The sequence below is a fragment of the Dendrobium catenatum genome, unplaced genomic scaffold, assembly GCF_001605985.2.
Source record: "Dendrobium catenatum unplaced genomic scaffold, ASM160598v2 fragScaff_scaffold_631, whole genome shotgun sequence".
NCBI classification, from domain to species: domain Eukaryota; kingdom Viridiplantae; phylum Streptophyta; class Magnoliopsida; order Asparagales; family Orchidaceae; genus Dendrobium; species Dendrobium catenatum.
Window position 1 is genome coordinate 254,728 of NW_021319093.1, and position 22,991 is coordinate 277,718.

The 22,991-nt window shown below is 35.8% G+C and overlaps 1 protein-coding gene across 2 annotated transcripts in view; it reads right to left on the reverse strand.

Annotated features, from left to right (window-relative positions):
• The window catches only part of LOC110102954 (lysine-specific demethylase 5D), a 104,345-nt gene extending 94,456 nt beyond the window's left edge, over positions 1-9,889 (reverse strand). The window contains exon 1 of one of the 2 annotated variants that reach the window (XM_020831477.2): positions 8,470-9,885. In XM_020831477.2, coding sequence (XP_020687136.1) covers positions 8,470-9,806 — 1,337 coding nt within the window. In that variant the 5' untranslated portion in view covers positions 9,807-9,885. Of the gene's footprint in view, positions 1-8,469 lie in introns of both variants that reach the window. The other variant, XM_028695408.1, reaches the window with a different exon arrangement.
• Between the last annotated feature and the right edge of the window lie 13,102 nt (positions 9,890-22,991).

The window sequence follows — 22,991 nt, forward strand, 5'->3', positions numbered from 1 at the left end:
TTGCTTCTCATTAAAGATGATATCTTTTAAAGTAGGAATATTTTTTTGCACTAGTATGATAACACTTGCACCTTTTAAAGTGAAATAAAACCCAATAAAAACACATTTAAGGCGGTACGATCATATTTACCCCTATGTTATTTATGGATGTGGATATTAGCAACACATACAAAGATTTTTAGAAGATTTTTAGAGGAAGTTATTTGTAAGGAAAAAGTCAACCATGTAATTTTAAGACTTTTAAAGCCAATTACTCTTGAGGTGCTAATATTGATTAGGTTTGGTACAATTAGGACAGTTATGTTAGGCCGATTCACCCTGAACCGGCCCAGCCAGCCCTTGGGCCAACTTAGATCTACTACAGGAGGCAGAAACTATCCGCCTCCCATGGTCTTGCCCGCCCACATTGAGGGCCCCACTAGACCACTTGATTTCAAATTGAAAGGGAGGGGGCGATTTGGGCTTGGGAGAGAAATTAGATTAGAAAAGTTTTTGTATTAAAGAGCATAAGATGTTTAGGGAGAGATTATGTTTTGATTTGTTCTTAATTAGGGTTTCTTGGCGACTTGGGCTCTAGACTCTCTTGTCTAGAGATTTGGGAGAGACGATCCTCCTCTCGAATTGAGATTCTCTTGTATCTTGTTTCATTATTGTTTGGCTTTGATTTTCCTACCGCAATATATCATTTTGGGCTGTTTTCACCCAGATTGCACATTATTCTCGTTGTTTTTCACTGATTGGTGATAGGTTTGCTTGCGAACTCAAGTATTTCCTATCAAGTTACTCTCCAGTGTCTTTTTAGCACTTGATTCCGGAAGAAATACTCTTGATGACTTTCAAAATATTGTGATTTTTCATTCATGTCATTTTATTTTATTGAAGAATTCAAGGACATAAGGATTGATGAATGATACATTATTTCTAATAGAAAGATGACAATGTCATTAAATTAATGACGAGCATTATCAATTCGAAATATCTTGACGTTAATATTAAATTATTTTTGTATCATAATAGGAAAAATAGAGGGAATAATGCAACATCAAATCTTTGTTTAATAAAATATATCAATGTCATCCGAGTGCAATCATCAATGAAGGCGATAAATCTTATAGCTCAAGAAATATTGAGGATTTCAAAAGTCCCCAATTTTAAAATGAACTACTAGAAAATGAGTAAAAAATTCAGAATTACTTTCAAACATAATAACATGATGAATTTTGGCAATTTCACAGGTCTCATAATATTTTTTTTTCATGTTCGCATTCAAAAAAGAGAAAAATATATAACGTGTAGAGTTTTAAAAGAGAGGTGCCCTAGCTAATAATAATGTTTACAAAGAACTTTTGTAATGAGGGTGGAAATAAATGAACATGAAATGTAATTTTCAACTACAAGAAGACATAACTCATCATTTCTTTAGCTTGCCCAACCATCCCTTTAGTGAGATCCTAAAATACATAATGATAAACAAAAATGTTGCATTGCAATTATGACCGTTAGTAATTTTATGGATTCATAAAATATGCAATAAAAGAGAAAAAATAAGAAGCAATGTTATGAAAAATTAGTTTAAATGTAAAAGCTAAAAAATTAGGAAAAATATAAAGGGGCACATAAGAAGTCTAAGAAAGCACTATGTGGAGCAAATAACATAATTTATATAGATTAAATATAAAGGAAGGCAAAAGGTAAATATATAAGGTAGTCAAATAAAGAGATAGGAGAAATAATGATTTAATTCAAGTGAAATGCAACAATGATGAAAGCCAAAAAGAGCTTTTCTTAGAAGGTTGAATGAGATATTTCGATAAATTTTTCAATAAAAGTTGTGAGAATACAATTGACTTTAGTGATCTTAACAATTTAAATGAAATTAGATATTTTTATTTTATTGTCATATCATTAAAATAGAAGTTGGAGAGGTTAAAAAAAATCTAAAAAGCAGCAAGATCTAATAATATTCCAATAGATGTGTGGAAATGCTTAGGAGTTCAAGAAATTTCTTGGCTTGCTTAACTTTTTAATATTATTGTGAATACTAAATGAGAACAAACGGGATGTATTGGTTCTTACTTTCTCAGAATAAAGGTGATGCACAAAACTGTGTGAATTATAGAAGTATCAAGTTAATATGTCATATTTTAAAGTTTGAGAGAAAGTAATTGAAAATAGGTTACTAATGTTTCTCAAAATCAGTTTAGATTCATGCCGAGTAGATCTATTATGCAAGCTATATATTTGTTTAGAGGTTTGATGGAGAAGTATACAGTACATAGAGAATAAGAAGGATCTACATATGATGTTTGTTGATTTAGAGAAAGCATATGATAAAGTTTCAAAAGAAGTGCTATAAAAAGTTCTAAAAACAAAAGGAGTCGATAAAATTTATAATCAAGCATATGTTAATAAGAGTTGTTACTTGTGTTCAAACATAAGGTGGTTTGACCAAGAATTTTCTTATTTCAATAGAATTACATCAAGGATTAGCTTTAAGTTCATACCTTTTTCGCTTTATTCATTAATGGTCTTACTAGACATTTGCAAGAGGATGTACCTTGGTGTAAACTTTTGCATATGATATTTTTCTTATTGATAACACTAGAGAGAGTTGATAAACAAACTTGAATTATGGAGGTCTACCTTAGAGTCTAAAGATTTTCATTTAAGTAAATCTAAAATCAAATACATGGAGTGTGATTTTAGTAGTAATAGATCTAGTGGTAAGATTGTGATATTGGGTGATCAAGTCATTAATTAGAGTGTGTATTTTAGATATCTTGGATCTATCATTCAAAGTGATGGTGAAATATATGGGATATTATTAGTAGAATTCAAGTTGGATGGTTGAAGTAGAGGAATTATTTAGGCATGTTATGTGATAGAAAAGTACCCTTCAAACTTTAAAAAAAAAAAATATAAGATGATGACGAGACCTGCAATGCTTTATGGCGCAAAATGATGGTCATTAAAAGAAAAGCACAAAATTAAATTAAGAGTTGTACATATGAGGATGAGTAACGAATAAATACATGAAAAGGATGAGTAGCTCAGTGGCAAAAAAGATTATAGAGAGTGGCCTTAGATGGCTTGGTCACATAAACATCGGTCTTCTAAAGACCCTTTCAAGAAAGTAGATGTAATAGATCTTGCCTATGTTCATAAATATAGAGATAGACCTAAATAGACTTAGTTATAAAGTATTAAAAATAATCGTTTTATTGACTTCAAATGAGAATTTGGCTTTTAATAGGACACAATGGAGAAAAAAATTCATGTAGCCAACCCAACATAGTAGCATAAAGGTTTGTTATTGTTATTGTATCATTTCTTCTTTCAATAGTTACAACATATATTGTTTTTTTTTAGAATAATATAAATATATATATATATTGCTTTTAGAAGAAAACTTTTGACCTTTTTCAAGGAAAGGGATTGCAGTCGTAAGTCCCTTACCTTAAAATCCGGTGGGTTTTATGGTAGATGTTTCGGAGATTGGAATGTAAAGCATTACTATTCTTCCTCCTTGTTCGATTAGCATGAGAGAAAAAAATCTATATTATTTAGGGATTATTTAATTGGCTGAAAAAAGAATGCAATGGAAAAGAAATTTTGTTTATTTAAAATGCTTTGAAGTTATTTGGATGAGAGCAAAATAAACTTAGATGATTTTTTTGTGTTTAGCTTAAAGCAAAATAAATGTAGTGTAAACTCTAAAGATAGTGGTCGTCAATGGTCATTGATAGGGCAGTGGTGGCTGATGGTGGTGATGGACTTCTAGAGGTGGTAGGTGGTCATCGGCAACAACAACGACCAAAGGTGGGCCGGTGGCTAATAGTGGTAGGCAACGACAAGAAATGGCGGCAGTGGCGGCCGAAGGTGACCAGTGGCTATAATAGGAGGTGGGAAGTGGCTAGTAATGGTGGTCGATGATAGTGAAAATTGAAGGTAGGTAGTAGTCGGTAGCGTATGACGGCGATGGCAGTGGCGATGGAGGCAAGAGGTGGCGGCGATGTTGGTTGTTGGCAGTGGGTTTATAGTGTATTTGGAGACCAACCAAATCTGAAGAATTCCAAATATACCAAAATTGAACTTAGATGGTGGATTTCATATTCACCAAAAGTTTGCATTGCATTTGTTTTATATGAATCCTTTAAAAAATTGTGTTAATGCTAGGGCATCCCCTAGAAGTGACGCGCTGCATAGCCTGAATACAGCTACAATTGTGCAAGGGCCGATACATTGGCGCTCGGGTGCAATGTTAAAAAGGCAAGTGTTCCCACATCGGATGTGGGCAAAGAAGCTAGTCCATGAAACTAAAATTAGAATAAGAAATTGTAATATAGACTCCCTTATAGAAAAATTAATGGAATTAATAGATATTATGATTTATAAAAAGATAAATATTATGTGAATTCAAGAAACTAAATGGGTTGGAGAGAATAATAAGGAGATTGATAGTTTATGATATAAATTATGGTATTCGGGTAGGAGTCGTACTAGAAATGGTGTAGGTATAATTATAGATAAAAGTTGAAGAATAATGTTATAAAAATTAACATAATTAGAGATAGAATTATAGTTTTAAAGATTGTTGTTGATGCTAAGATTATTAATATTATAAGTGCTTATGCTCCTCAAGTAGGTTTGGATATGAGTTCAAAATTAAAATTTTGGAATGACTTAGAAGAATTAATACAAAAGATAACTCTTGAAGAAAGAGTCTGATGCCAAGTAATGGTTAGATGATATTTGATGTAGGATTTTGCACGCTTAAATTTTAGAGAGCAACATTAAGTAAAACTTATATTGATTCAAACGATAAGATAAAAATATAAGGAGATAAAACAAGCTTAGGCCAAGTTACATGCGTGGAGGTTAGGATATTAAAACAGTCAATTACTCTATCGTTGCATGCGTGGGAGGTTTTCAACAAGAAGTCTCTATGCTAACAATAAGACTAGTCACTATGCAAGGATCCCTCACTCAACTCTCTAGATCACTAAGCTTTAGCGGAGGAGAATTAGCATGGTCTTCGTGAATCAAAATATAACCACGATAGAAAAGTAAACTAGGAAGATAGGAGACTTGGGAATGAGTTCACCGTCGTCGAGTTCTTAAGTCTGATTTGCAATGTGATGAGGAAGTTCCGGAGTTTGATGGCTGATCTCGAAGGAGTCCTGCGAGTGGACAGCCGTGTGGGGTCTTTTGGGCAGCAAATGGGAGTCTTTCGGTTGGCAAAACGACACTAGAAACCTGCTGGAATCTCTGGACAGCATATGAAAACTTTTAGGACAGCAAGCAGGAGGTTTCTAGAGAGCAGGATAGCAGCTCGTCCTGTCGGAATTTCCTGGACAGCAGTCTGAAAACTCTAGACAGCACTTTTCTAGGTTATGAAATTCAGGGTAGCAATTCAACCCAAGGAAAATTAGGTTCGATTGATTAGTTGGGTGGGAGGGATATGTCTAATAAATTTTGGTGTATAGCCAACGGCCAAGTGGGGCGGAAACAGGAAAGAGAGAGAGGGAGGGGCGGAAGCTCCTAGGGGCCCACCTATTAATTAAATTTGCTTTGGAGGGAATTTTTTTGAATTAGGGGGACTGATTAGGAAAATTGTAATTGTTTCTTGTCTTTAATTAGTTGCTTTGGCGAAAAGATTAGGGTTATGCATGATTTGAATTTTCTTTGAAGTTTCTTGGCGTCTTGGGCTCTAGACCTCCTTGTCTAGAGATTTGGGAGAGATGATCCTCCTCTCAAATTGAGGATCCCTTGTATCTTATTCTAGTGTTTGTTTGCTTTGATTCCCTTATTGAAAAATTGAATGATAGTTCATCCTAGCCGCTCGAACACCCTATCTAGACGTTCTCTGGCCTTGTCGTCTTCTCCAAAGTTGTAGAGGAGCTCCAGATGAACAAAATAAGCTACTATACATCTCTCGAGATTGTCTGTTCAAAGTTAAATCTATAAACCTTGGTTTTTACATATGTTTCAAAATAGATCTTTAAGGACTATGTCAAACACCTTATGAACCATTCCACATTGCTTCTGCAACAATATTGGGGTTAAGAGTTTCCTAAGGTGTATCTCTTCCTTTGGAAATAATTCAGGGAAGTATGGTAGAAAGAGGCGGCGAGTAGGGAGAGGGAAAGAGGGGGTAGGCCGACGGCATTAGGAGGGAGAGAGGGATTTGGTAAGGGGTTTTGTGGCTTGCCTAATCAAGAATTTTCAATTAGGAATAAAGGGACTAAATCAAATCCAATTTGAATTTTAATTGGACTTGATTTAGGGATTCGATAGGAGATCATTAATGGAAAAGACTTAATGAGAAAGAGAGAGGGGGGCCGGCCAAAGAGGGAGAGGAAGGAAGGGTCCAGGTTCAATGAATGTGGGGGATTTCATTAAATTTGAATTAAATTCAGATTTAAATGGATTGAGCGGTTTCCTAAGATAGATTATATATTTATAGAAAGAATTTGAAATTCAAACTGCTTGGGTTGAATTCAAAACCTTCCCAAAAATAGAAAATGTTATTTTAGGTAAGTAACGAAGTAGGATGGGGAAGATGATGGGCTTGGTGGCCGGCGGTTTGGGGTGGAGAAAGGGAGTTGTTGTATGGCCGGCGGTTAGGGGAGGATTGGGTGGGAATTTGGCAGTGGGGTGGGGAAGGGTTAGGGCCGGTAGTGACAAGGGAAAACCGGAAAATAGAAGAGAAAAGGTAGCGGACAAAGAACTACGAATCCGGTCGCTTCCAAGGTTGGTGGATGATCTGTTTCCCTCTCCTAGGGACTTCTCTCCAAAGCTCTCAAGATCTCACACAAACACAAGATTGCAAGAATTTCATTATCATTCATTCATTAGTGCTCTCAAAGGAGAGGAGGGCTTACAAATAACTAATACCTCAAGTAAGGACATAAATGGAAAAGTACATAAATAAATTAAAATACATAAAATAACTCAAAAATAAATTGGCACGATCGTGGCTGTAGATCGTCGACCCCGCCTCTGGTGTACTTTCCAAGGCCTGATGTCCTCATCGTTCTCCCAGGGTGGAGAAAAAGCTCGACTCCGTCGAGTACGCGTCTCGAGAGCTCTCGTAGAACTCTAGTGCATCTGGGTCGATCTGCTGAAGCTCCTCGCGCTCTAGCAACGTATCTTCTAACTCTGGTTTACCTCTCCACTTTATCAGATACCTTCTTCGTCCGCCCTCTTTTGTGGAAATAATGTCATCAAAGCTAAATATAATAAATAGGGCTTTTCAAAGCTAGGACAACTAGGCCAACAAAAAACCATGCATAAGGATGCAGTGTTAAATAGATTGTATTAGCCCAATATTTTCCCACATTCTTCTTCTTATGCAATTTCTTTCCCTTTGTTGAAAATTTTCTTAGTAACAATATAATGACATTGTATTTATGAATACACTCTCTTATTCTCGCATAATTATACAAAAATATGAAATATATAATAATATAATGAAGAAATTTTGCCTATGAATATTATTTTTCGAATGCTAAGTTCTAAATATTACGTAGTTAGATGACTTTCACTACATAGCTTAAACTTTTTTTAATGTGCTGCAATTATCAATTTTCAAAGCTAAGTTTGACACTCCCCATTAACAATAAATTATTATGTTTTATAAATTAGTGTCTTATGTCAAAAAGAAGAGCATTTCATCTCTCTCTAGAGATTTTGGACCATAAATATGTAAAAAACAATTATGTTATTTCATGTAATTAAATTTAATAAAATGTAGTTGAAAGAACAGCTGAATTGTACATAAGGGAATTTCACTTTGAATCTAGAATAAAAAGAATGGAGATTTGGTAAACCTAGAAGATGTGGACGTCTACAAAAAATAGTAGGAAATGCTCCGTAAGAAGGGTAGATTAAATGAATGTTGAATTGAAGAGGAAAAGGTGTAGATCAAGAATAACATGGATAGAAAATGGGCCAAAATATTTGAGACGAATAGGATTACCGCTCATGGAGCACTAAAGGAAAACGAATGGAAAATGAGAATTCATAAAACCAACACCAAAATATTGGGAATGAGGCTTATAATAATCTCAATATTCGCTAGCAAGTATTGGCCACAAAGCCAACCCCAATGGCTAATGACAGAGAAGATCTCTATATTTGCTAACAAGCATTGGAAACAAAGACCAATGATATACATGTATAGGGCTAAAATGACCCTCTAATCTCAAAGAATGGGCAAAGAGGCAAGGGTCAATTGATTGAGAATTTTCAATCAACTCAACACTCAAAACTCAAGCCAATCGCAAAACAATAAGTTTTTCTTAATGTACAGTTTTAATAATAGGGCAATATACATTTTTTACTTGGCATTTAAAATAACTTTTCGATGCCCTAAACAAAACTTACATATTTGAAAACAAAAGAAATCAGAATAAATATGTATTCAACATAGGAACAAAATGTATAAATGTGACAATTGGCACATACCAATGCAGATAATTGATTGAATAGAAGCAGTGATCTTCAACATGCCAACAAAACGATGAAAAAAGCATTCCAACATAAAGCCAAGGGACCATGACACCAGCTATATTATCATGAACCACACGAAGCATAGAACCTTGCAGCTTTGGAAGATTGTTCAGATTCCAAGGGCTATACACATAATCCTGCCACACGTCAGCCTCAACTGTGGGCAGCACTGGATCTCCGTCACGTGGAAAACCACTTCCATGGACAGAAGTATCTAAATCACTCCCATATATTACGTCCAACTCTCCTGCCTTCCCTTCAACAATCTCCCAAAACAGCTTCTCTATCTGCACTCTTGTTGCATTACTCTGTCCAAACCATTTCCTCCTTATCTTATCATTCAACCGCTTAAATTCCTCCAACGAGCACTGCTTACCAGGGACAAACCCAAAGCTATCCTTATCTGAATTAACACACTCCAAGCAATACCAGTTACCTGATGGAACTCTATCCAAAGGGGGAGAAAGGCAATACAAGTGCCACCCTTTATCACATCTGTCACAGAGTAGCATTACATCTCCATGCAAGCCACTCTTACACTGTTCACATATCTGATCTAACGTCCCTCTATTCAACTCTTTCATCTCCTCAAGAGAATCCCTCCGCCTTCTCTTTCTATTCAATGGCTTCTCCTTTTCATGGCAAACTATCTTTTCTCTACACTTCTTTCCCTTCTTGTTTTCAAAACTCAATTTATACAGATATTCCTCGTAATCAAACAAATGCTCTCTATAGAGTTGGCACAAAACGTGCTTGGAACACTCGGATATTTTCCTGTCTGACCGCATGAACCGAGCAACGTCACCCCAGCGCTTATGGTCGCAGACTTTCCCGTATCCGCCATGCCGCTTCACACCATTGAAAAGACGGCAGAGATCGAGCTCGGCCCCATCAAATATAAGTTTTTTCTTAGCTTTCTTGCCGAGATGACGCTCGAGGAACCGACCATACTCTAATTCGAAGGTTGCCGAGTCGCATGAGGGCGGCCGAGCCTGGAGGCTGTGAATGGCCTGGGTCTTCGTTGGGAAAGTGAAGGTTTTGAGGTCGCGGGCAAAGGGAGGGTTCCAGGATTTCGGCGGTACGATGCGGCAAATGCCATAGCCTTCAGCCTGGGGGCGTATCTTGGAGATGTATTCCAAGGGATCCTTGAACTCGTCATCGGTGGGGTAGAAGACGGGAGCCGGTGGTAAAGCGAGGGAACCAACGCCACAGCCGGCGAGTTGGGAATCGCCGGCGCCACAGTTGTGCCCTAGAACACCTTTCTCAACGGCACGAGGTCTTCCTTTCCCCATGCGAAAGGAAATGTTGCGGGCTGGACTATGGAGACTGCATGGCTAAGAATGGGCTTTCTGAGATTTTTCTGATCAGCGATCTGCTGGCATAATTCGGGAAGTCCGAAGACGAACTTGGTTTTGGGGACTTGGGCTGTGTTGAAGAAATTAAACTTTTTTTTTTTTTTTTTTTCAGGTTGACTTCAAAGTTTATGAGTTTTTTTGGATAATTCTTCAAAAAATGATGGTACTTTTTAGTACATATATGGTGGAGCAAAGATCTTGATATTCATCTTCGAGACCACCAAAAAGTTTTAATGTGAAGTTATCTTCATCAATGGGATAGTCAAAAATGATTAATTTATTAGTGATAATTTTAACATATTACATGTACTCGGTGATTATTTTTATTCCTTTGATGATAAGAGGAAGGCCTTCTTTTAGTTGAGAGAGATGCCATCGAGATAGCTTGGCATAGGTAATGCCAAGAGTATTCTAGGACTTTTGTGATGTGTGAGATCAATAAATAAAAGATATTAAATTTAGAGATGAAACTAGCAATGACACTAAGGGTTGGTCTTGATGAATTCATAATGAATATGGAGGATTTGAAGTGGAACCGTCACTAGTGTTTAGAAGTTGTGGCTGTCTGGCCAACATGGATAAGATTCATCAATAAAACCCATGAGGTCATATTTAATTAGAGTTGTATGAAATTAAAATCACCATGCTAAGTAATTAGAGGTGGTAAGCCTCATTTGTGTGTTCATGTTGATTGCAACAAGGGCTTGAGATTTATCAAATATGTTAAGAATAATATGAGAATTGAGTTTGGAGGAGACAAGTGAGGGAGAACCAACCATGTGGGAAAGAAAAAGCTAGATTAGGTCAGGCTGCTCTTATACCATAAAGAGAGAAAAATTCGAAGTAAAAGAATTATTCTCTTTAATTTTGTATTACAAGCTTTGCACAATATTTATAGAATCAAAATAGTTATTTTTTTTCTTTTTTCTTTGAGTACCGGGCTTTGATCGTTGTCACTGATATTTAAACTCTTGTTAGACAGCTTTTCTCACGATGGAAGTGAACTAGAGCATGCGTAGGAGTATCAGACCTTGATCTCCGCTTACAGTATTTAAACTCTTGCCGGATAATTTTTCCCCCATTGAAAGTAAATCGGAGCCTACGTAAGAGTACCAAGTCTTGATCGACACCACCAAAAACTTTTAAATTTTTGCAAGTTTGATTTCTCCTTAGTTTGTGATGGGAGCTAGAAAGTTTTAAGCCCAATGAAGAACACAAAAGGAAGTAGAACACGACTCGATCCAAAACTTTAATAAGCAAATCCCCAAACAACATTAAACAAACTAAAATTGTTTTATAAGAAGAAAGAAAACTAAAAGAAAATACCCTCAGAACAATCAGCTAGTGGTCACTTCATATGTAAATAAAATGCTCAAGGACATGCAAACTAGTGGTCCACCACAACAACTTTGATCCAACATTCGCCACAACTCCTTTGGAAAATACCAATAAAAATCAACCAACCAACACCACTCTTACTTTTAGAAGAAGAATACACTGGGGTGGAAACTTGTGGAGAGAAGAAAGGGTTAGAAGACTTGTAAGAAGAAATAAGTAGGGAAGAAGTAGCTCTCAAGCTAGAGAAAAAACCCTCCAATTTTAGACTATTTTTCTCTTCCAAAAAACTGCTCACAACAGCCCAAAACTCCCTTATAAATAGGAAAGAAAGGAGCCAACAGCCAGCCACAGCCGCCCCCTACAACCAACCAAAAAGGGGAAGAAAATGCAGCATTAAAGGCATGAAAGAACCCCCACCCGAACAACCAAAAAATTGGGAAAGCCAAGGGACAGCAACAAGAACTGAACAACTAAAGCCAGGGGAACCGGGAAAGTAAAGAAATAGCAACATAAACCAAACTCAAGGCTATGGAATCTGGGAAAGCCAGGGAGCAGCAACAGGAACCGAACAGCCAAGCCAGGGGATCAGGAACCGAACATCCAAGCCAAGCAGACAACAGTTCAGCCGCCCACATCAAACCCAAGTAAGCCCAAGCACAAAGCACCCAAAGAGGCTAGCACACCAAAGGAAAAACATGTCCAATGAGAACCTAAATCACACATGATCATCGATTGCCTTCCATCATTGGGTAAATAAAAAAAAACTAAAAAATTACAATAACATAAAATTATTAAAAAAAAAATGATCATGAAGAATAAAATAGGAGAAATTTTTTGACCACCTAAGAGAGGTGGTGCATTCTCTCTAACCCATGAGGGGGGGTATTTATAGTTTTTCAAAAGAGGTTTGGAGAGAAAACATCTGAATTTTTAATTAATTTTTGGAATTTTTTAATTCCCATAAGTTAATTAATTTCCTATTATTGAAAAAAATGAAATAGGAAATAAATTAAGATCAATTTTATCTAAAAATAAAATAAATATGCATGAAATTAATTGTTTCCTTTCATGAAAAAAATTCTAGATTTTTTATTTTTTTCAGAATTTGTTTAAGCCTAAAATAGTATTTTACTATTAAGGTTTTAAATAATTTAATTAATTTATTTAAAAAAAAAAGAATTTTTTGTCTAGCTACTATAGCCGCCTGCTGTAATAATTATTTTGCGTATAAATAAATTCCTTCTTAACAAAGCCCTATATAGGGTCCTGGTTGGGTACCCACGCTTTACTCGGACGGGCTTCGCCCACCCACGCCACCCATGGTGACTTTCGGGATGCCATACCCACCCACGTTTTATGCTTTTTTTAAAGCGGTCTGCCACAATTTGATGGCCTTGAGGCTTGTTGCCCTTTGCTCTGATTCCAAACTTTCAATATGCATATCAAAATTTATTGTAGTCGCAGCGTGATTAAGTAATGCATGGACCTGTCAATATTGGACCCGACCCGAAAATTTCGGGTTTGGGTTGACCCGAACCCGAAGCGAGTCGGGTTTGGGTCCGGAAAATCTACCCGTTTGCAAAACCGGGTCGGGTTCGGGTTGACCCGGCAACCCGAAAATGACCCGGAATGACCCTGAAATCGAACCTGCCCGCTCTGCCCGAATCTGCCCGCCCGGCTGCCCTGCTCCCGAACCCGAATAGTGCCGGGTCAATTCCGGGTTCGACCCGAACCCGACCCATGACCTGAAATTGACAGGTCTAGTAATGCACACTATGTAGTGAGGATAGCAAAAATATAAGATAAATTGTGATTAGTAATGTTAATTTATTTTTCTCCTGATGTTGAGTACCCACCCACAAGGCCATGGGCGTACCCACACCCACCCATACCCATTGGGTATGGGTGGGTACATGGGTGAGTGTGGGTGTGGGTACCCAATGCAGAGCTCTGGTTGAGACAACCAAAATTAAGTTGGAGGGTGAGGGAACCTTGCCATTGTTAGATAGAATGTAGGAGAGAGGAAATGTGGGTAGGGGAAACCCAATTTTTTGACTTTAGGAGGTTTTTAAACATGTGGAGCTTTTTGTAAAAGACAAAAATTGGGTTTCTAATAAGATGCAAGGAAAAAGGGGACACTAAGGCATCAAGAAAGCTCTCAATCTTGACCCAATAGCTCTTTAAGAGGAATTTGTGCCCTTTGGAGGTGGGAGGCTTAGAGAGAAGGATAAAGGCTGAGTGGTCTGACAATCCCAAAGGATCAACCCTATAATAAGAAGAGGGGAATTGTTCCATCGAGCAGTCATTAATAAGAGTCCTATCTAATTTAATGTGGATAGGTTGGTTAGCCCTCTGGTTAAACCAAATGAATGTAAGCCAACAGAAGACATATCCACCAAACTAGTGTCAAAGATAAGTGAGTTAAAATTACCAAGTTTATTGTGATGAGCATGCAAACCATTAGCTTTAACATAGTTATATTTGAATTAGTTAAAATCCCCAATGATAGCCTAAGGGAGTGTAGAGCTATCAACAATAGAATGAATTTAATCTAAGAGAAGGAGCCTTTCTTTTAGGGAATTGGAAGCATACTTAACATAAAGTTTGGAAGGGAGGGAGGTAGCCAGCTAACACGGTGCCATGAATTATTTGACTAGGGATAAAAGCTAAATTTTGAGGAGTTTCATTTAACCCGGATCCCTCCTGGATTGGAATGAAGAAAATTATGACAATTCCCTTCATTATCAAAAATGTTGTGAGAACCAAAAGCTTGGGGTATGAGAGAGAGGTAAAATTAACCATAGCTCCGAGAATACATAACATGTCAATGGCATAGGCATGGGTGAGGTCCTTGCAGGTTGGTGTTTTTGCTTGCAATGAAAATGCAAACTTCATTAGGGAGGTGAGATTTTTTGTGACTTGGATGCAAACCCTAGTGAAAGTAAGGCGCATTTTCTCAACAATGAGGGGGTCTACAGTAAGAGGGGTCCCAATAGTGCTTGCAGTATTGGAGATTTCTTCTGGGTTCTAGTAGGAGAGGGGGAGGTCATAAAACTTAACCCAGAGAGGAACCGATGAAAATTCATCACACTCGGGCCTAAAAATGGGGAGATCATTTCTGAAGGATAAAGGGTTTACCGAGGAAGAACCAAGGCTCCTAGTTCAAGGCCATGTCATAATCAATGATTGATGAAAATTTTAGAATGAAAAACCCCTCACTAAGAGAGTGAGGTTGGAGGGAACCTTTGAGTGTCTATGACTTATGAATGGAAGCAAGAGGGATTAATAAAATGGTCGGTGACCAAGAAAGTATTCCGCAAGAGAGTCCCCATTCAACCACACCATCAACGATTTTAGTTTTAGAGAAGGAAACCGCACCACCGGGAGAGGGCGAACTCTTTTTTGGTGAGGTTACAAGTTTTGAGGGTTTCCAGTTCGATAAGTTAGGGAGCAAGGATCTATTCAAAAGCGTCATGGTGGCCGTTAGGGGGGGTCATATGAGTGAAAGAAAGAGGTCATCAAAGAGGAGAAATAAATGAAGATCCCCTCAGGTGAAATCACAGAAGGAGGTAGCGCTGGGAGAGGCAGAGGAAAAAATCATAGGAAATCACTCAACTTTTCCCACAAGTGCTACTTAGCAAAAATAATGGGATAGAAGAAAGTTTATATAAATGTTGCAATGGAAATTTTGTTTTTTTAGAATTTAATCCTTGATTGAAAGATTGAACATATACTCATTATCAGGGGGCAGAGTAAAAAAAAATTAATTTGTGGGGACACAAATTAATTATTTTTAAAATACTCCTACTTTTTTTGTGTGATTTTTTTTTTGCCTTTAAATTTCCATAGTGTAATAATATCATGATCGACCAAGAATAAAAATATTTATTTTAAATAAGTTATTAAATTATATATTCTATTTATTGTAAAAATCTACAATATTCTTACTTCTCTTTAAATATTAAGATGTTAATTTTATTTTAAAAAAATTATAACACACACAGGTGTGTGTGTGAAATTATTAATTACAAATTTATGTCAAATACAAAAATTCACTAAAGTATTGATATACGGTTTAACGATAATTAAGCTCAAATGTGTTATGTATTGATCCGATTTTAGATTAGCTTGTTCTTGTATGACACCACATCATATGTGTATCCATATAAATGACTTATAGTTTACTAGGTCAGTGGGGGCCCGTGCCCCCACTCTAGATCCGCCGCTGCTCATTATATACTCTTGCAAGACGATGATTGGAGAAAATAAAATAGTGTGATGGAGATTGATTATGTTTTTTTTATAACCAATAATGCCCTGATTGTTCTTCGTATGAATTCCATCTTTCAAACGATATAGCTGTTTGTTGATAGGTCTGATTGGGCATGCACTACTCCACCAAGATACATTAACTATATTAATTATATTTCAATCACTTTTGTTTTATAAAAAATTTGCTATATATGTATTCTACTTACCCAATATTTATTGGAACCAAAATAATTGAGAAAATTAGTGGATGAGGCTTCGATATCATAAGAGTTGGAGGCAGGACACGTTAGCTACTTAGTAGCCACCAATTGCGTTTGCAAGGATAAGTGCAAAGCGTGCAGTAGCGTCAGTTCAGTCAAGAGCATGCACATCAATGCGAACATATAGGCTTAGTCAATTTAGTTCACAATTTCCACACACGAGAAGAGCTGACAAAATAAGCTTCATTCATAAATAGCTCATATCCGATTAGATAAGAAGATACGATTTAAATGTGTTTATTAGATAAGTGAGCTGAAATTTGAACAAATATTTTGAGTTTAATTTTTAAACAAGCAGAACAAGAACATATATTTTATTTATGTTTGGCTCAATGCCTCAATGTAGATGCTCTCTCTCTCTCTATTAAATTTATCAACAAGTTATTAGATAAATGAAATGATCATCTTTCAAGCCGGTTGATGGCAATTCAAAAGAGACGATAAGAGAGTAGGCCTCCCATTCTGGCATTGATTATTTTAAGTTGTCATTTTTTTTTAAAAGAAATATCTTTTTTATGACTTCCATTTCTTGATCCTGCAGGCCCAAAAATGTTACCGACCAAGGCCCTATTAATGAATTTACGAATGAAAGGGTTTATGATCGAGCCCAAGCCCTGTAAGCCCACACATGTGTAGAGAAGACTGTTCAACACATGCGACACAAGCTTATTTTTGACCCGTTTGTTCTTCTATCATAGCCGACCGAATGGCGGCCCCCTAATTACTAAACCACCTCTATAATAATTCCATAAACACCTAGCGAAGATATGACAAATAAATAAATTAATCCTATGTTCAGAACTGACAATACCTATAAGATTAAAATGAATGAATAGGTATGTAACCTAATAATGATTTTTTCATAGCTGATTCATTTTCTATGTAAATTTGAATGAGTCTTATATGAATAATATTCGTATATGAGTCAAATATCAAGTTATGAACACATGAAAATTTAAAGGAGTCAAATACGAACAAACAATCAATTTATTTAAATTCAGTTTTTTTTACAGTCTTACTTACCCGCATATTATATTATGTTTAAACCTCAAGTTGCCAAAAACCCATCGAGTAGTCAGCCATTTGTAACATATTTAATTATATGAAAAAAGTTCACATCCCTGTCATGCTACCATGTCTTCTCTCTTCAATCTTTTACTGTCCAAAATCCTTCAGCTCATTGTCAGAATTCAATCAATCCAATTAAATTAATCGATAAGTCTATGGGACCAAGAGTTCCTTACTCCTCTTTTCCTTACTTTGACTATTACTATCTATTAATCAAAGCAGCCGGACCAAGAAGATTTTCTTGTAAAGGTTGTAGATTTTGCAGCCACGTTCATGTTGAATGGTAAGGCAAGAATTAATTGATTGAAATAAAATAAACAAAAATGTAATTAATTTCCGTCTCCCATTTTGGCCAACTGGGAATAGCACGGTGGGTTAAGTGCTAGAAAATTTGCGACGCTGGCAAAATTTTGTAGATGGTGGTGGCAATTACTTATAGTTTTAGTTTTATATGAAATTTGATTGTGCTGATTAGTCGGGTTTTACAGTTGGCTTTAATCTTAATTCAGTTTGTTGAGCTCATTGGGGGATTGCAAGGGGTCCTCCCCCTGCACAAAATTATTTTGTTCCCGTACAACATTGCGGCGACATGTATATGAATGCTCTGACGTTGCATAGTTTGCTTGGAGAAAAGCAGAGAGTGGAGTGATGCAGCGCTTCAAATCCCGATGTTGCAGCTTTGCAAGAGAGCACTGTAGCGCTACAAACCTCATCACTACGACGCTATCAGGCATATTGTAGAAAAGGGAGTTGAGCGTGAGCATCATGGCGCTCAACTTGGCATCACGGTGCTGGGAAAAGGGCTACCCATTTTTTTATTTTTGGTTTTTCATTAAGGGTTGCCTTGCCCAAGATGGTTTTGATGTATCTCTTTGTTTGTTTTTGTGCAATAACTATGCAAGAGAGTACATACAAAGATAGAGTGACAGAAAAGAGTGATATGTAATATTTCCCTCAATTTTCATAGTCAATTTTTTGTGTAGTGTGGCTCCATAGGTTTTTCTTGATTTCATTTTTTTCCAAATTAAATCTTAGTGATATTTCTTTTGTTGCATCTTATATTTTCTATTTGTGTTAGCTGCATGTTAATTTTACTTCCCCAAAACATAGTGGTTATTGGCGAGAGTTGACGATCTTCGTTGGTGGAGAGAAATGGTGGTGGTCATCAGTGGTGGTAAGAGCTAGAAAATGCAAGAAAACTCTCTTCTTCTCTCACATCTTAGACCTCATCTATGTGGAGAATGAGATTCTATTTATAAACTTTTCGAGAGAGAGCCATTTTTGATAAATTTAGTTGGAATCCAAAGCACTCCAGCGTATAGTTCATATTGATTATTTGAATCGTGAAACATTTTCTTAGTAGAAAAGTACCTTATGATGTTAGAATTAAATGATCTTGGGCCCACTTGACTCGTCTTGTCAAGTCACTAGATTTTATTATAAGCTTGTCACAAAATTGGATATCATTTGATCATTCTATTATTATATGAAGTTTTCAACTATGCTTCATGTGTTTGATTTGATATCATTTAGGCTCAGTTTGAATCAATTTTTGATATTATTGGGTTCATCTTGTCAAGATGTTTAGTTTGATTATAAGTTTGATAAAATCAAAGTTTACATGATCATGAATTTAACTCCAAAAATTTTTAAATTAATTTTTGTCTCAACATTTATGCTCATCACGTAAATTTTTTGTATACATATGTCACAAAACAACCTGATGATATCCGTTGATTGGTATATCCTATCGTGTTGAGCTCTAACAGACAAATCTCAAGATCTAGTTTTGAAAATTATTTAAATTTTCTTCTAGTATTCACTTTAAAACAATCAACAATTGTCAACAAAGATATTAAAACACCCAAAGTGCTGAAATAAACTCATCCAAAAAATTTCTTTGACATATACACAATTATAGTATATGGCTATAAACATAAGCTAAATAATTGAATGATAAAACTAGCCATGATTGTGCAAAAAAAAAACCTATAGATTAAGATACGGTTCCTGAAATTGCTAAAAAAAAAACTTATTCCCTTTCTCTGATCCTAAAAATAAAATGCAAAACAATAATGACCTAAAATAACTCAATAGGCCACTAATATCGATCTAATTTTTTAAAAGAAATTTATTAAATATATTTTTTTTCACAATATTTAAATGCAGTATAATAATTTGCTATGCTGAACAAATTAATAAGAGCACAACAACTATCCAAAGATTGAATTAATAATACCGAGCAATCAACTGACTACAATTTTTTTTCTTTTTGTAAAAATAGTTATAAAGCTAACAATGAAAATTTAATTTTTTTTAAGTTGCTATAAAAAGTAGTTAAATTTTTTTAAAGTTGTTACATCATCAAAAAATTATCTTGAGCGGGCACGAATCTCGATGCAAAATCAAGTTGGAAACTCCCAAAATTAAAATTGGGACCATCTGAGTTCTGATTTCAACAAACTTACAGTCGAACTGAACATCTCAAGAATACGAACCCAACGACACCAAATCCAACCCAATCCAAGCCCAAATGGGTCCAAGTCAAGGGTTAGAATCGCTGTTGGAAGGTTCGAACCACAATTTGGATTACCAAACGGTTTCCAAACATAATGTGCAAGCGGCTCGACGAGACAAATCCAACGAGTCTAAGATCACCAAATTCTGACATCACTAAGACATTCAAATGTCCATCAAACGGTCCATGATCAAGGGATTCAACATCGGCCGTTCATCCAACCACTCCTCATTTACCCTTGATCACCCACCTATTTACGGGCCATGCCACTCCAAAAATTTATAAAAAGAGCCCTCCTTTTCTCTTGAAAAGGGGCCCAAGCCAAAGGATTCAAAGAGAGAGATTTGATATCACTCTTGCCTCCTTGCTCCTCCTCGACCACCGTTGAGTTCCGCCGGACCACCACTTGAGGCCCTCTCCCTCGTCGGATCACAACTTGAGGCCTTCACCTTCGTCGGACCACAACTTGAGGCCCTCACCTCTGCTGAACCACAACTTAAGGCTCTGAGCTCCGCCGGACCACCGCTCGAGGCCCTCACCTCCGCCAGACCACCACTTGAGGCCCTGAGTTCCGCCGGACCACTCCCTGAGGCTTGAAGTTTTGCCGGACCACCACCTGAGGCTCGGAATTCTGTCATACCACCAAGTAACACCGGATTAGCATCCTTGCTTGTCACTAGATTTCAATTTTACAGTCGACATTTGTAATATGATTGCCCACAAGGACATGTCAGCCCGCTATAACCTACTCAAATTCTAGTGCAATCACTTTCTACTAGGCCATGCCCCGTGGTTTTTCCCTTTTAAGGGTTTTCCACGTAAAAAAATTTGTGTTTATGTGTGTGAGCTGGATATCTGTACAACGCTAAGATGTAAGACTCTAACTCTATCGCCGCATATATTCTAGCCCACAACAAAAGTAATGAAAAGTAATAACCCAATTGAAATTGTTGTTGCAATTTGAAAAGAAAAGTAATGAGAAAGTTGACACAAACAACGACTTAGTCCTTGTTTGGGACAACTTTAAAAAACAGCTTTATAATGCAGTAAAAAAATTGTCCCAAACAAAGGCTTCGTTGGGGACATTAATGAAGGCTTCGTTTGGGACAACTTTCTTATTTTTTTTTTAAATAATTTTAGAATAAAAATTTATTAATGCAGCAAACAAAAAGCAATGACTTAAAACCGTCCTAAATGAATTCTTAGTTCCTTTACAATTGTATATCACCCTATTGATCCCAATTTGTAATGTTTGGATTAATCCTAATGATGAATATATGCTGCAATTGAACAATGCCTGTTGCAATTTTTAAAATTTATCTGCGAGGGGTGCGATTGCCAGCAATAATTTTATGCTGCTTGAATGTCGTCATAATAAGATTCGTCACATAGATTTTGTGGCATCAGTGTTTTGTGACAGAAATTTTTTGTAATAATTTATTGCAAAGTAATAATTTGCGGTAAATATATATCAACTACAAATAATTGTCATAAAAAGTGCATGTGATGAAAAAAAATTGTTTATGACGTCATTAATTCCATCTCTTATCCATTGTAAACTGTATGGATTAAGCCCAATGAAAAACCTTCATGTTTTCTCAATGTTTTATTTTCTCATCCTTGTTGTCACCCATGAAATCTTTAACAAAAGGTCTTGACATTACTGGAATATTGTGGACGGACAATGATCGGAGGTAGCCGCTAGAAACGGTGGCTATTAGTGGTGGTCGACGCTAATCAAAGGTGGTAGGTAGAGGTGTCGGCTAGAGGTTATGAGGTTGTTGGTGGCGGTGGCCGATTGAATATATCTTGGATACTTTAGCTTTTGCCTTGTACAAATCTTGATGCAATTGTGTGGCTTGGATGTCAAAATTATTAGTTGATGTCTAGTCTTCATTATATTAGAGGCATTAATTTATGAAAAGTTTTGTTACATTTGATTCCTTTTAATCGTTAATTGACAATTAGTAATCGAGATAATTTGGTTGAAATCATTTGTTCCATATATTTTTGTGACTAAAATATATCTTGATTTTTATTCATTGTATTAAACTCGTAAGAAAATGTAAAGTTTAATAATAGATGTCTCCTATAGTCTTTTTAAAGAAATGGAAAGCTAGGAAACGATAGAAGAATTTTTTTATTTTTTTGAAAAAACAAACAATCTATTAATACCAAAAACCACGGTTACAAAAAGAAAAAGCAAGGAAAAAAATTAACAAGAAAAAATACAATAAAATGCGGGCTCAGAAAATGGTTGAGTCTTCCAGCACCACTGACACCACACCAGGACCGTCCAAAAGGTGGAGAAAGCAACCAACACGAACCAACCCGAAAAAACCACATCAATGGTTGCCATAAATGATGAGAAAGCTGCAGTGTATTAAAGTCTTAATCTGACTAATTTTCACACTCTTAATTAGTGTCTACTGTACATCCATATTTATACTGCTCTTGTGTATACCTGTGTGGCTGTGATTTAATTCTTTTGTTACAGGTGGACGGTGCTGATCGTGAGCATGTGAGCTGTTGTATTTCGGCGGAACTCGTCTATCCTTTTTACTTTTCATATAATAAAAAGTCTTATTTGAGAGAACTTTCTTATTATTTTCTAAAGTAGTTTTGTAATGCAAACATTTATTATTAAAAAAAGTTATTTAAAAAAATATAAAAACTGTCCCAAAGAAGCCTAGTGAGATCTTGATCCCTGCCTGTAATTTGTTGGCTTTAAACTATTTTTATTTTAAATTTTCAATTATCTGATTGCAGTGGCATGTGTAATTAATGCACGAGCTCACTAATATTTTTATTTTAAAATGTACTTTAATTCTCAATAATTTATATATTAATAGTACAGAGCAGTTGAATATATATTTTCAAACAACATTATGAACAAATCCAAATACGCGCATATACCTACTAATAATTACTTATTAATTTCATGAAGCGTTGGTAACAACCAACTCTGTACGAGTATATCATGGAAGAAAAGCTCAGCAATCATGCATTAACAAAAAAAAAAAACACTAATTAAAGTTTTGTTAATTTTGTACTTTTTTAGTTTTTTTTACTATTTTATTTTTTAGAGAATAATCGGTTATTATTTTTTCATTGTTTTAAAAAAAATACTAAAAAATTATTTTTAAGGATCTTTTTTAAAATATACTTTTTTCTTTAACAGTTTTAGAAATCCCAAGCAAATCCTAAATCAATTGGCTTTAGCTCTAAATTAGAACTAGTTTTTATTTTGTTCTCATTTGTTATGCATATCAACTTTATTTATATTGACATCTGTTTGGATTAGATGATGCAGTTATATAAAAAGTCTTTTTTGCAAAAATTATTATGTGCGGAGTCTGAACGTAGAGTTACGTCCATATTGTATATAAATTGTGTATTGATGTGTACTAGATATATATTGACTAGTATACATTGTGTACAATAATACACATCTAGTATACATCAATACACATCTAATATATAACCAGTACACATGAATACACAACTAATATATACATTTTACACACAATGTGTACACATCTAACACATATTATGTATTAGCCACATGTCGTCATTTGATTAGAGTCTAAACGTAACTCCAAGTCTGAACTCTACACAATAATTTATCCTTTTTGGGATTCCTTGTTTGATGAGATTTGGCAAGTT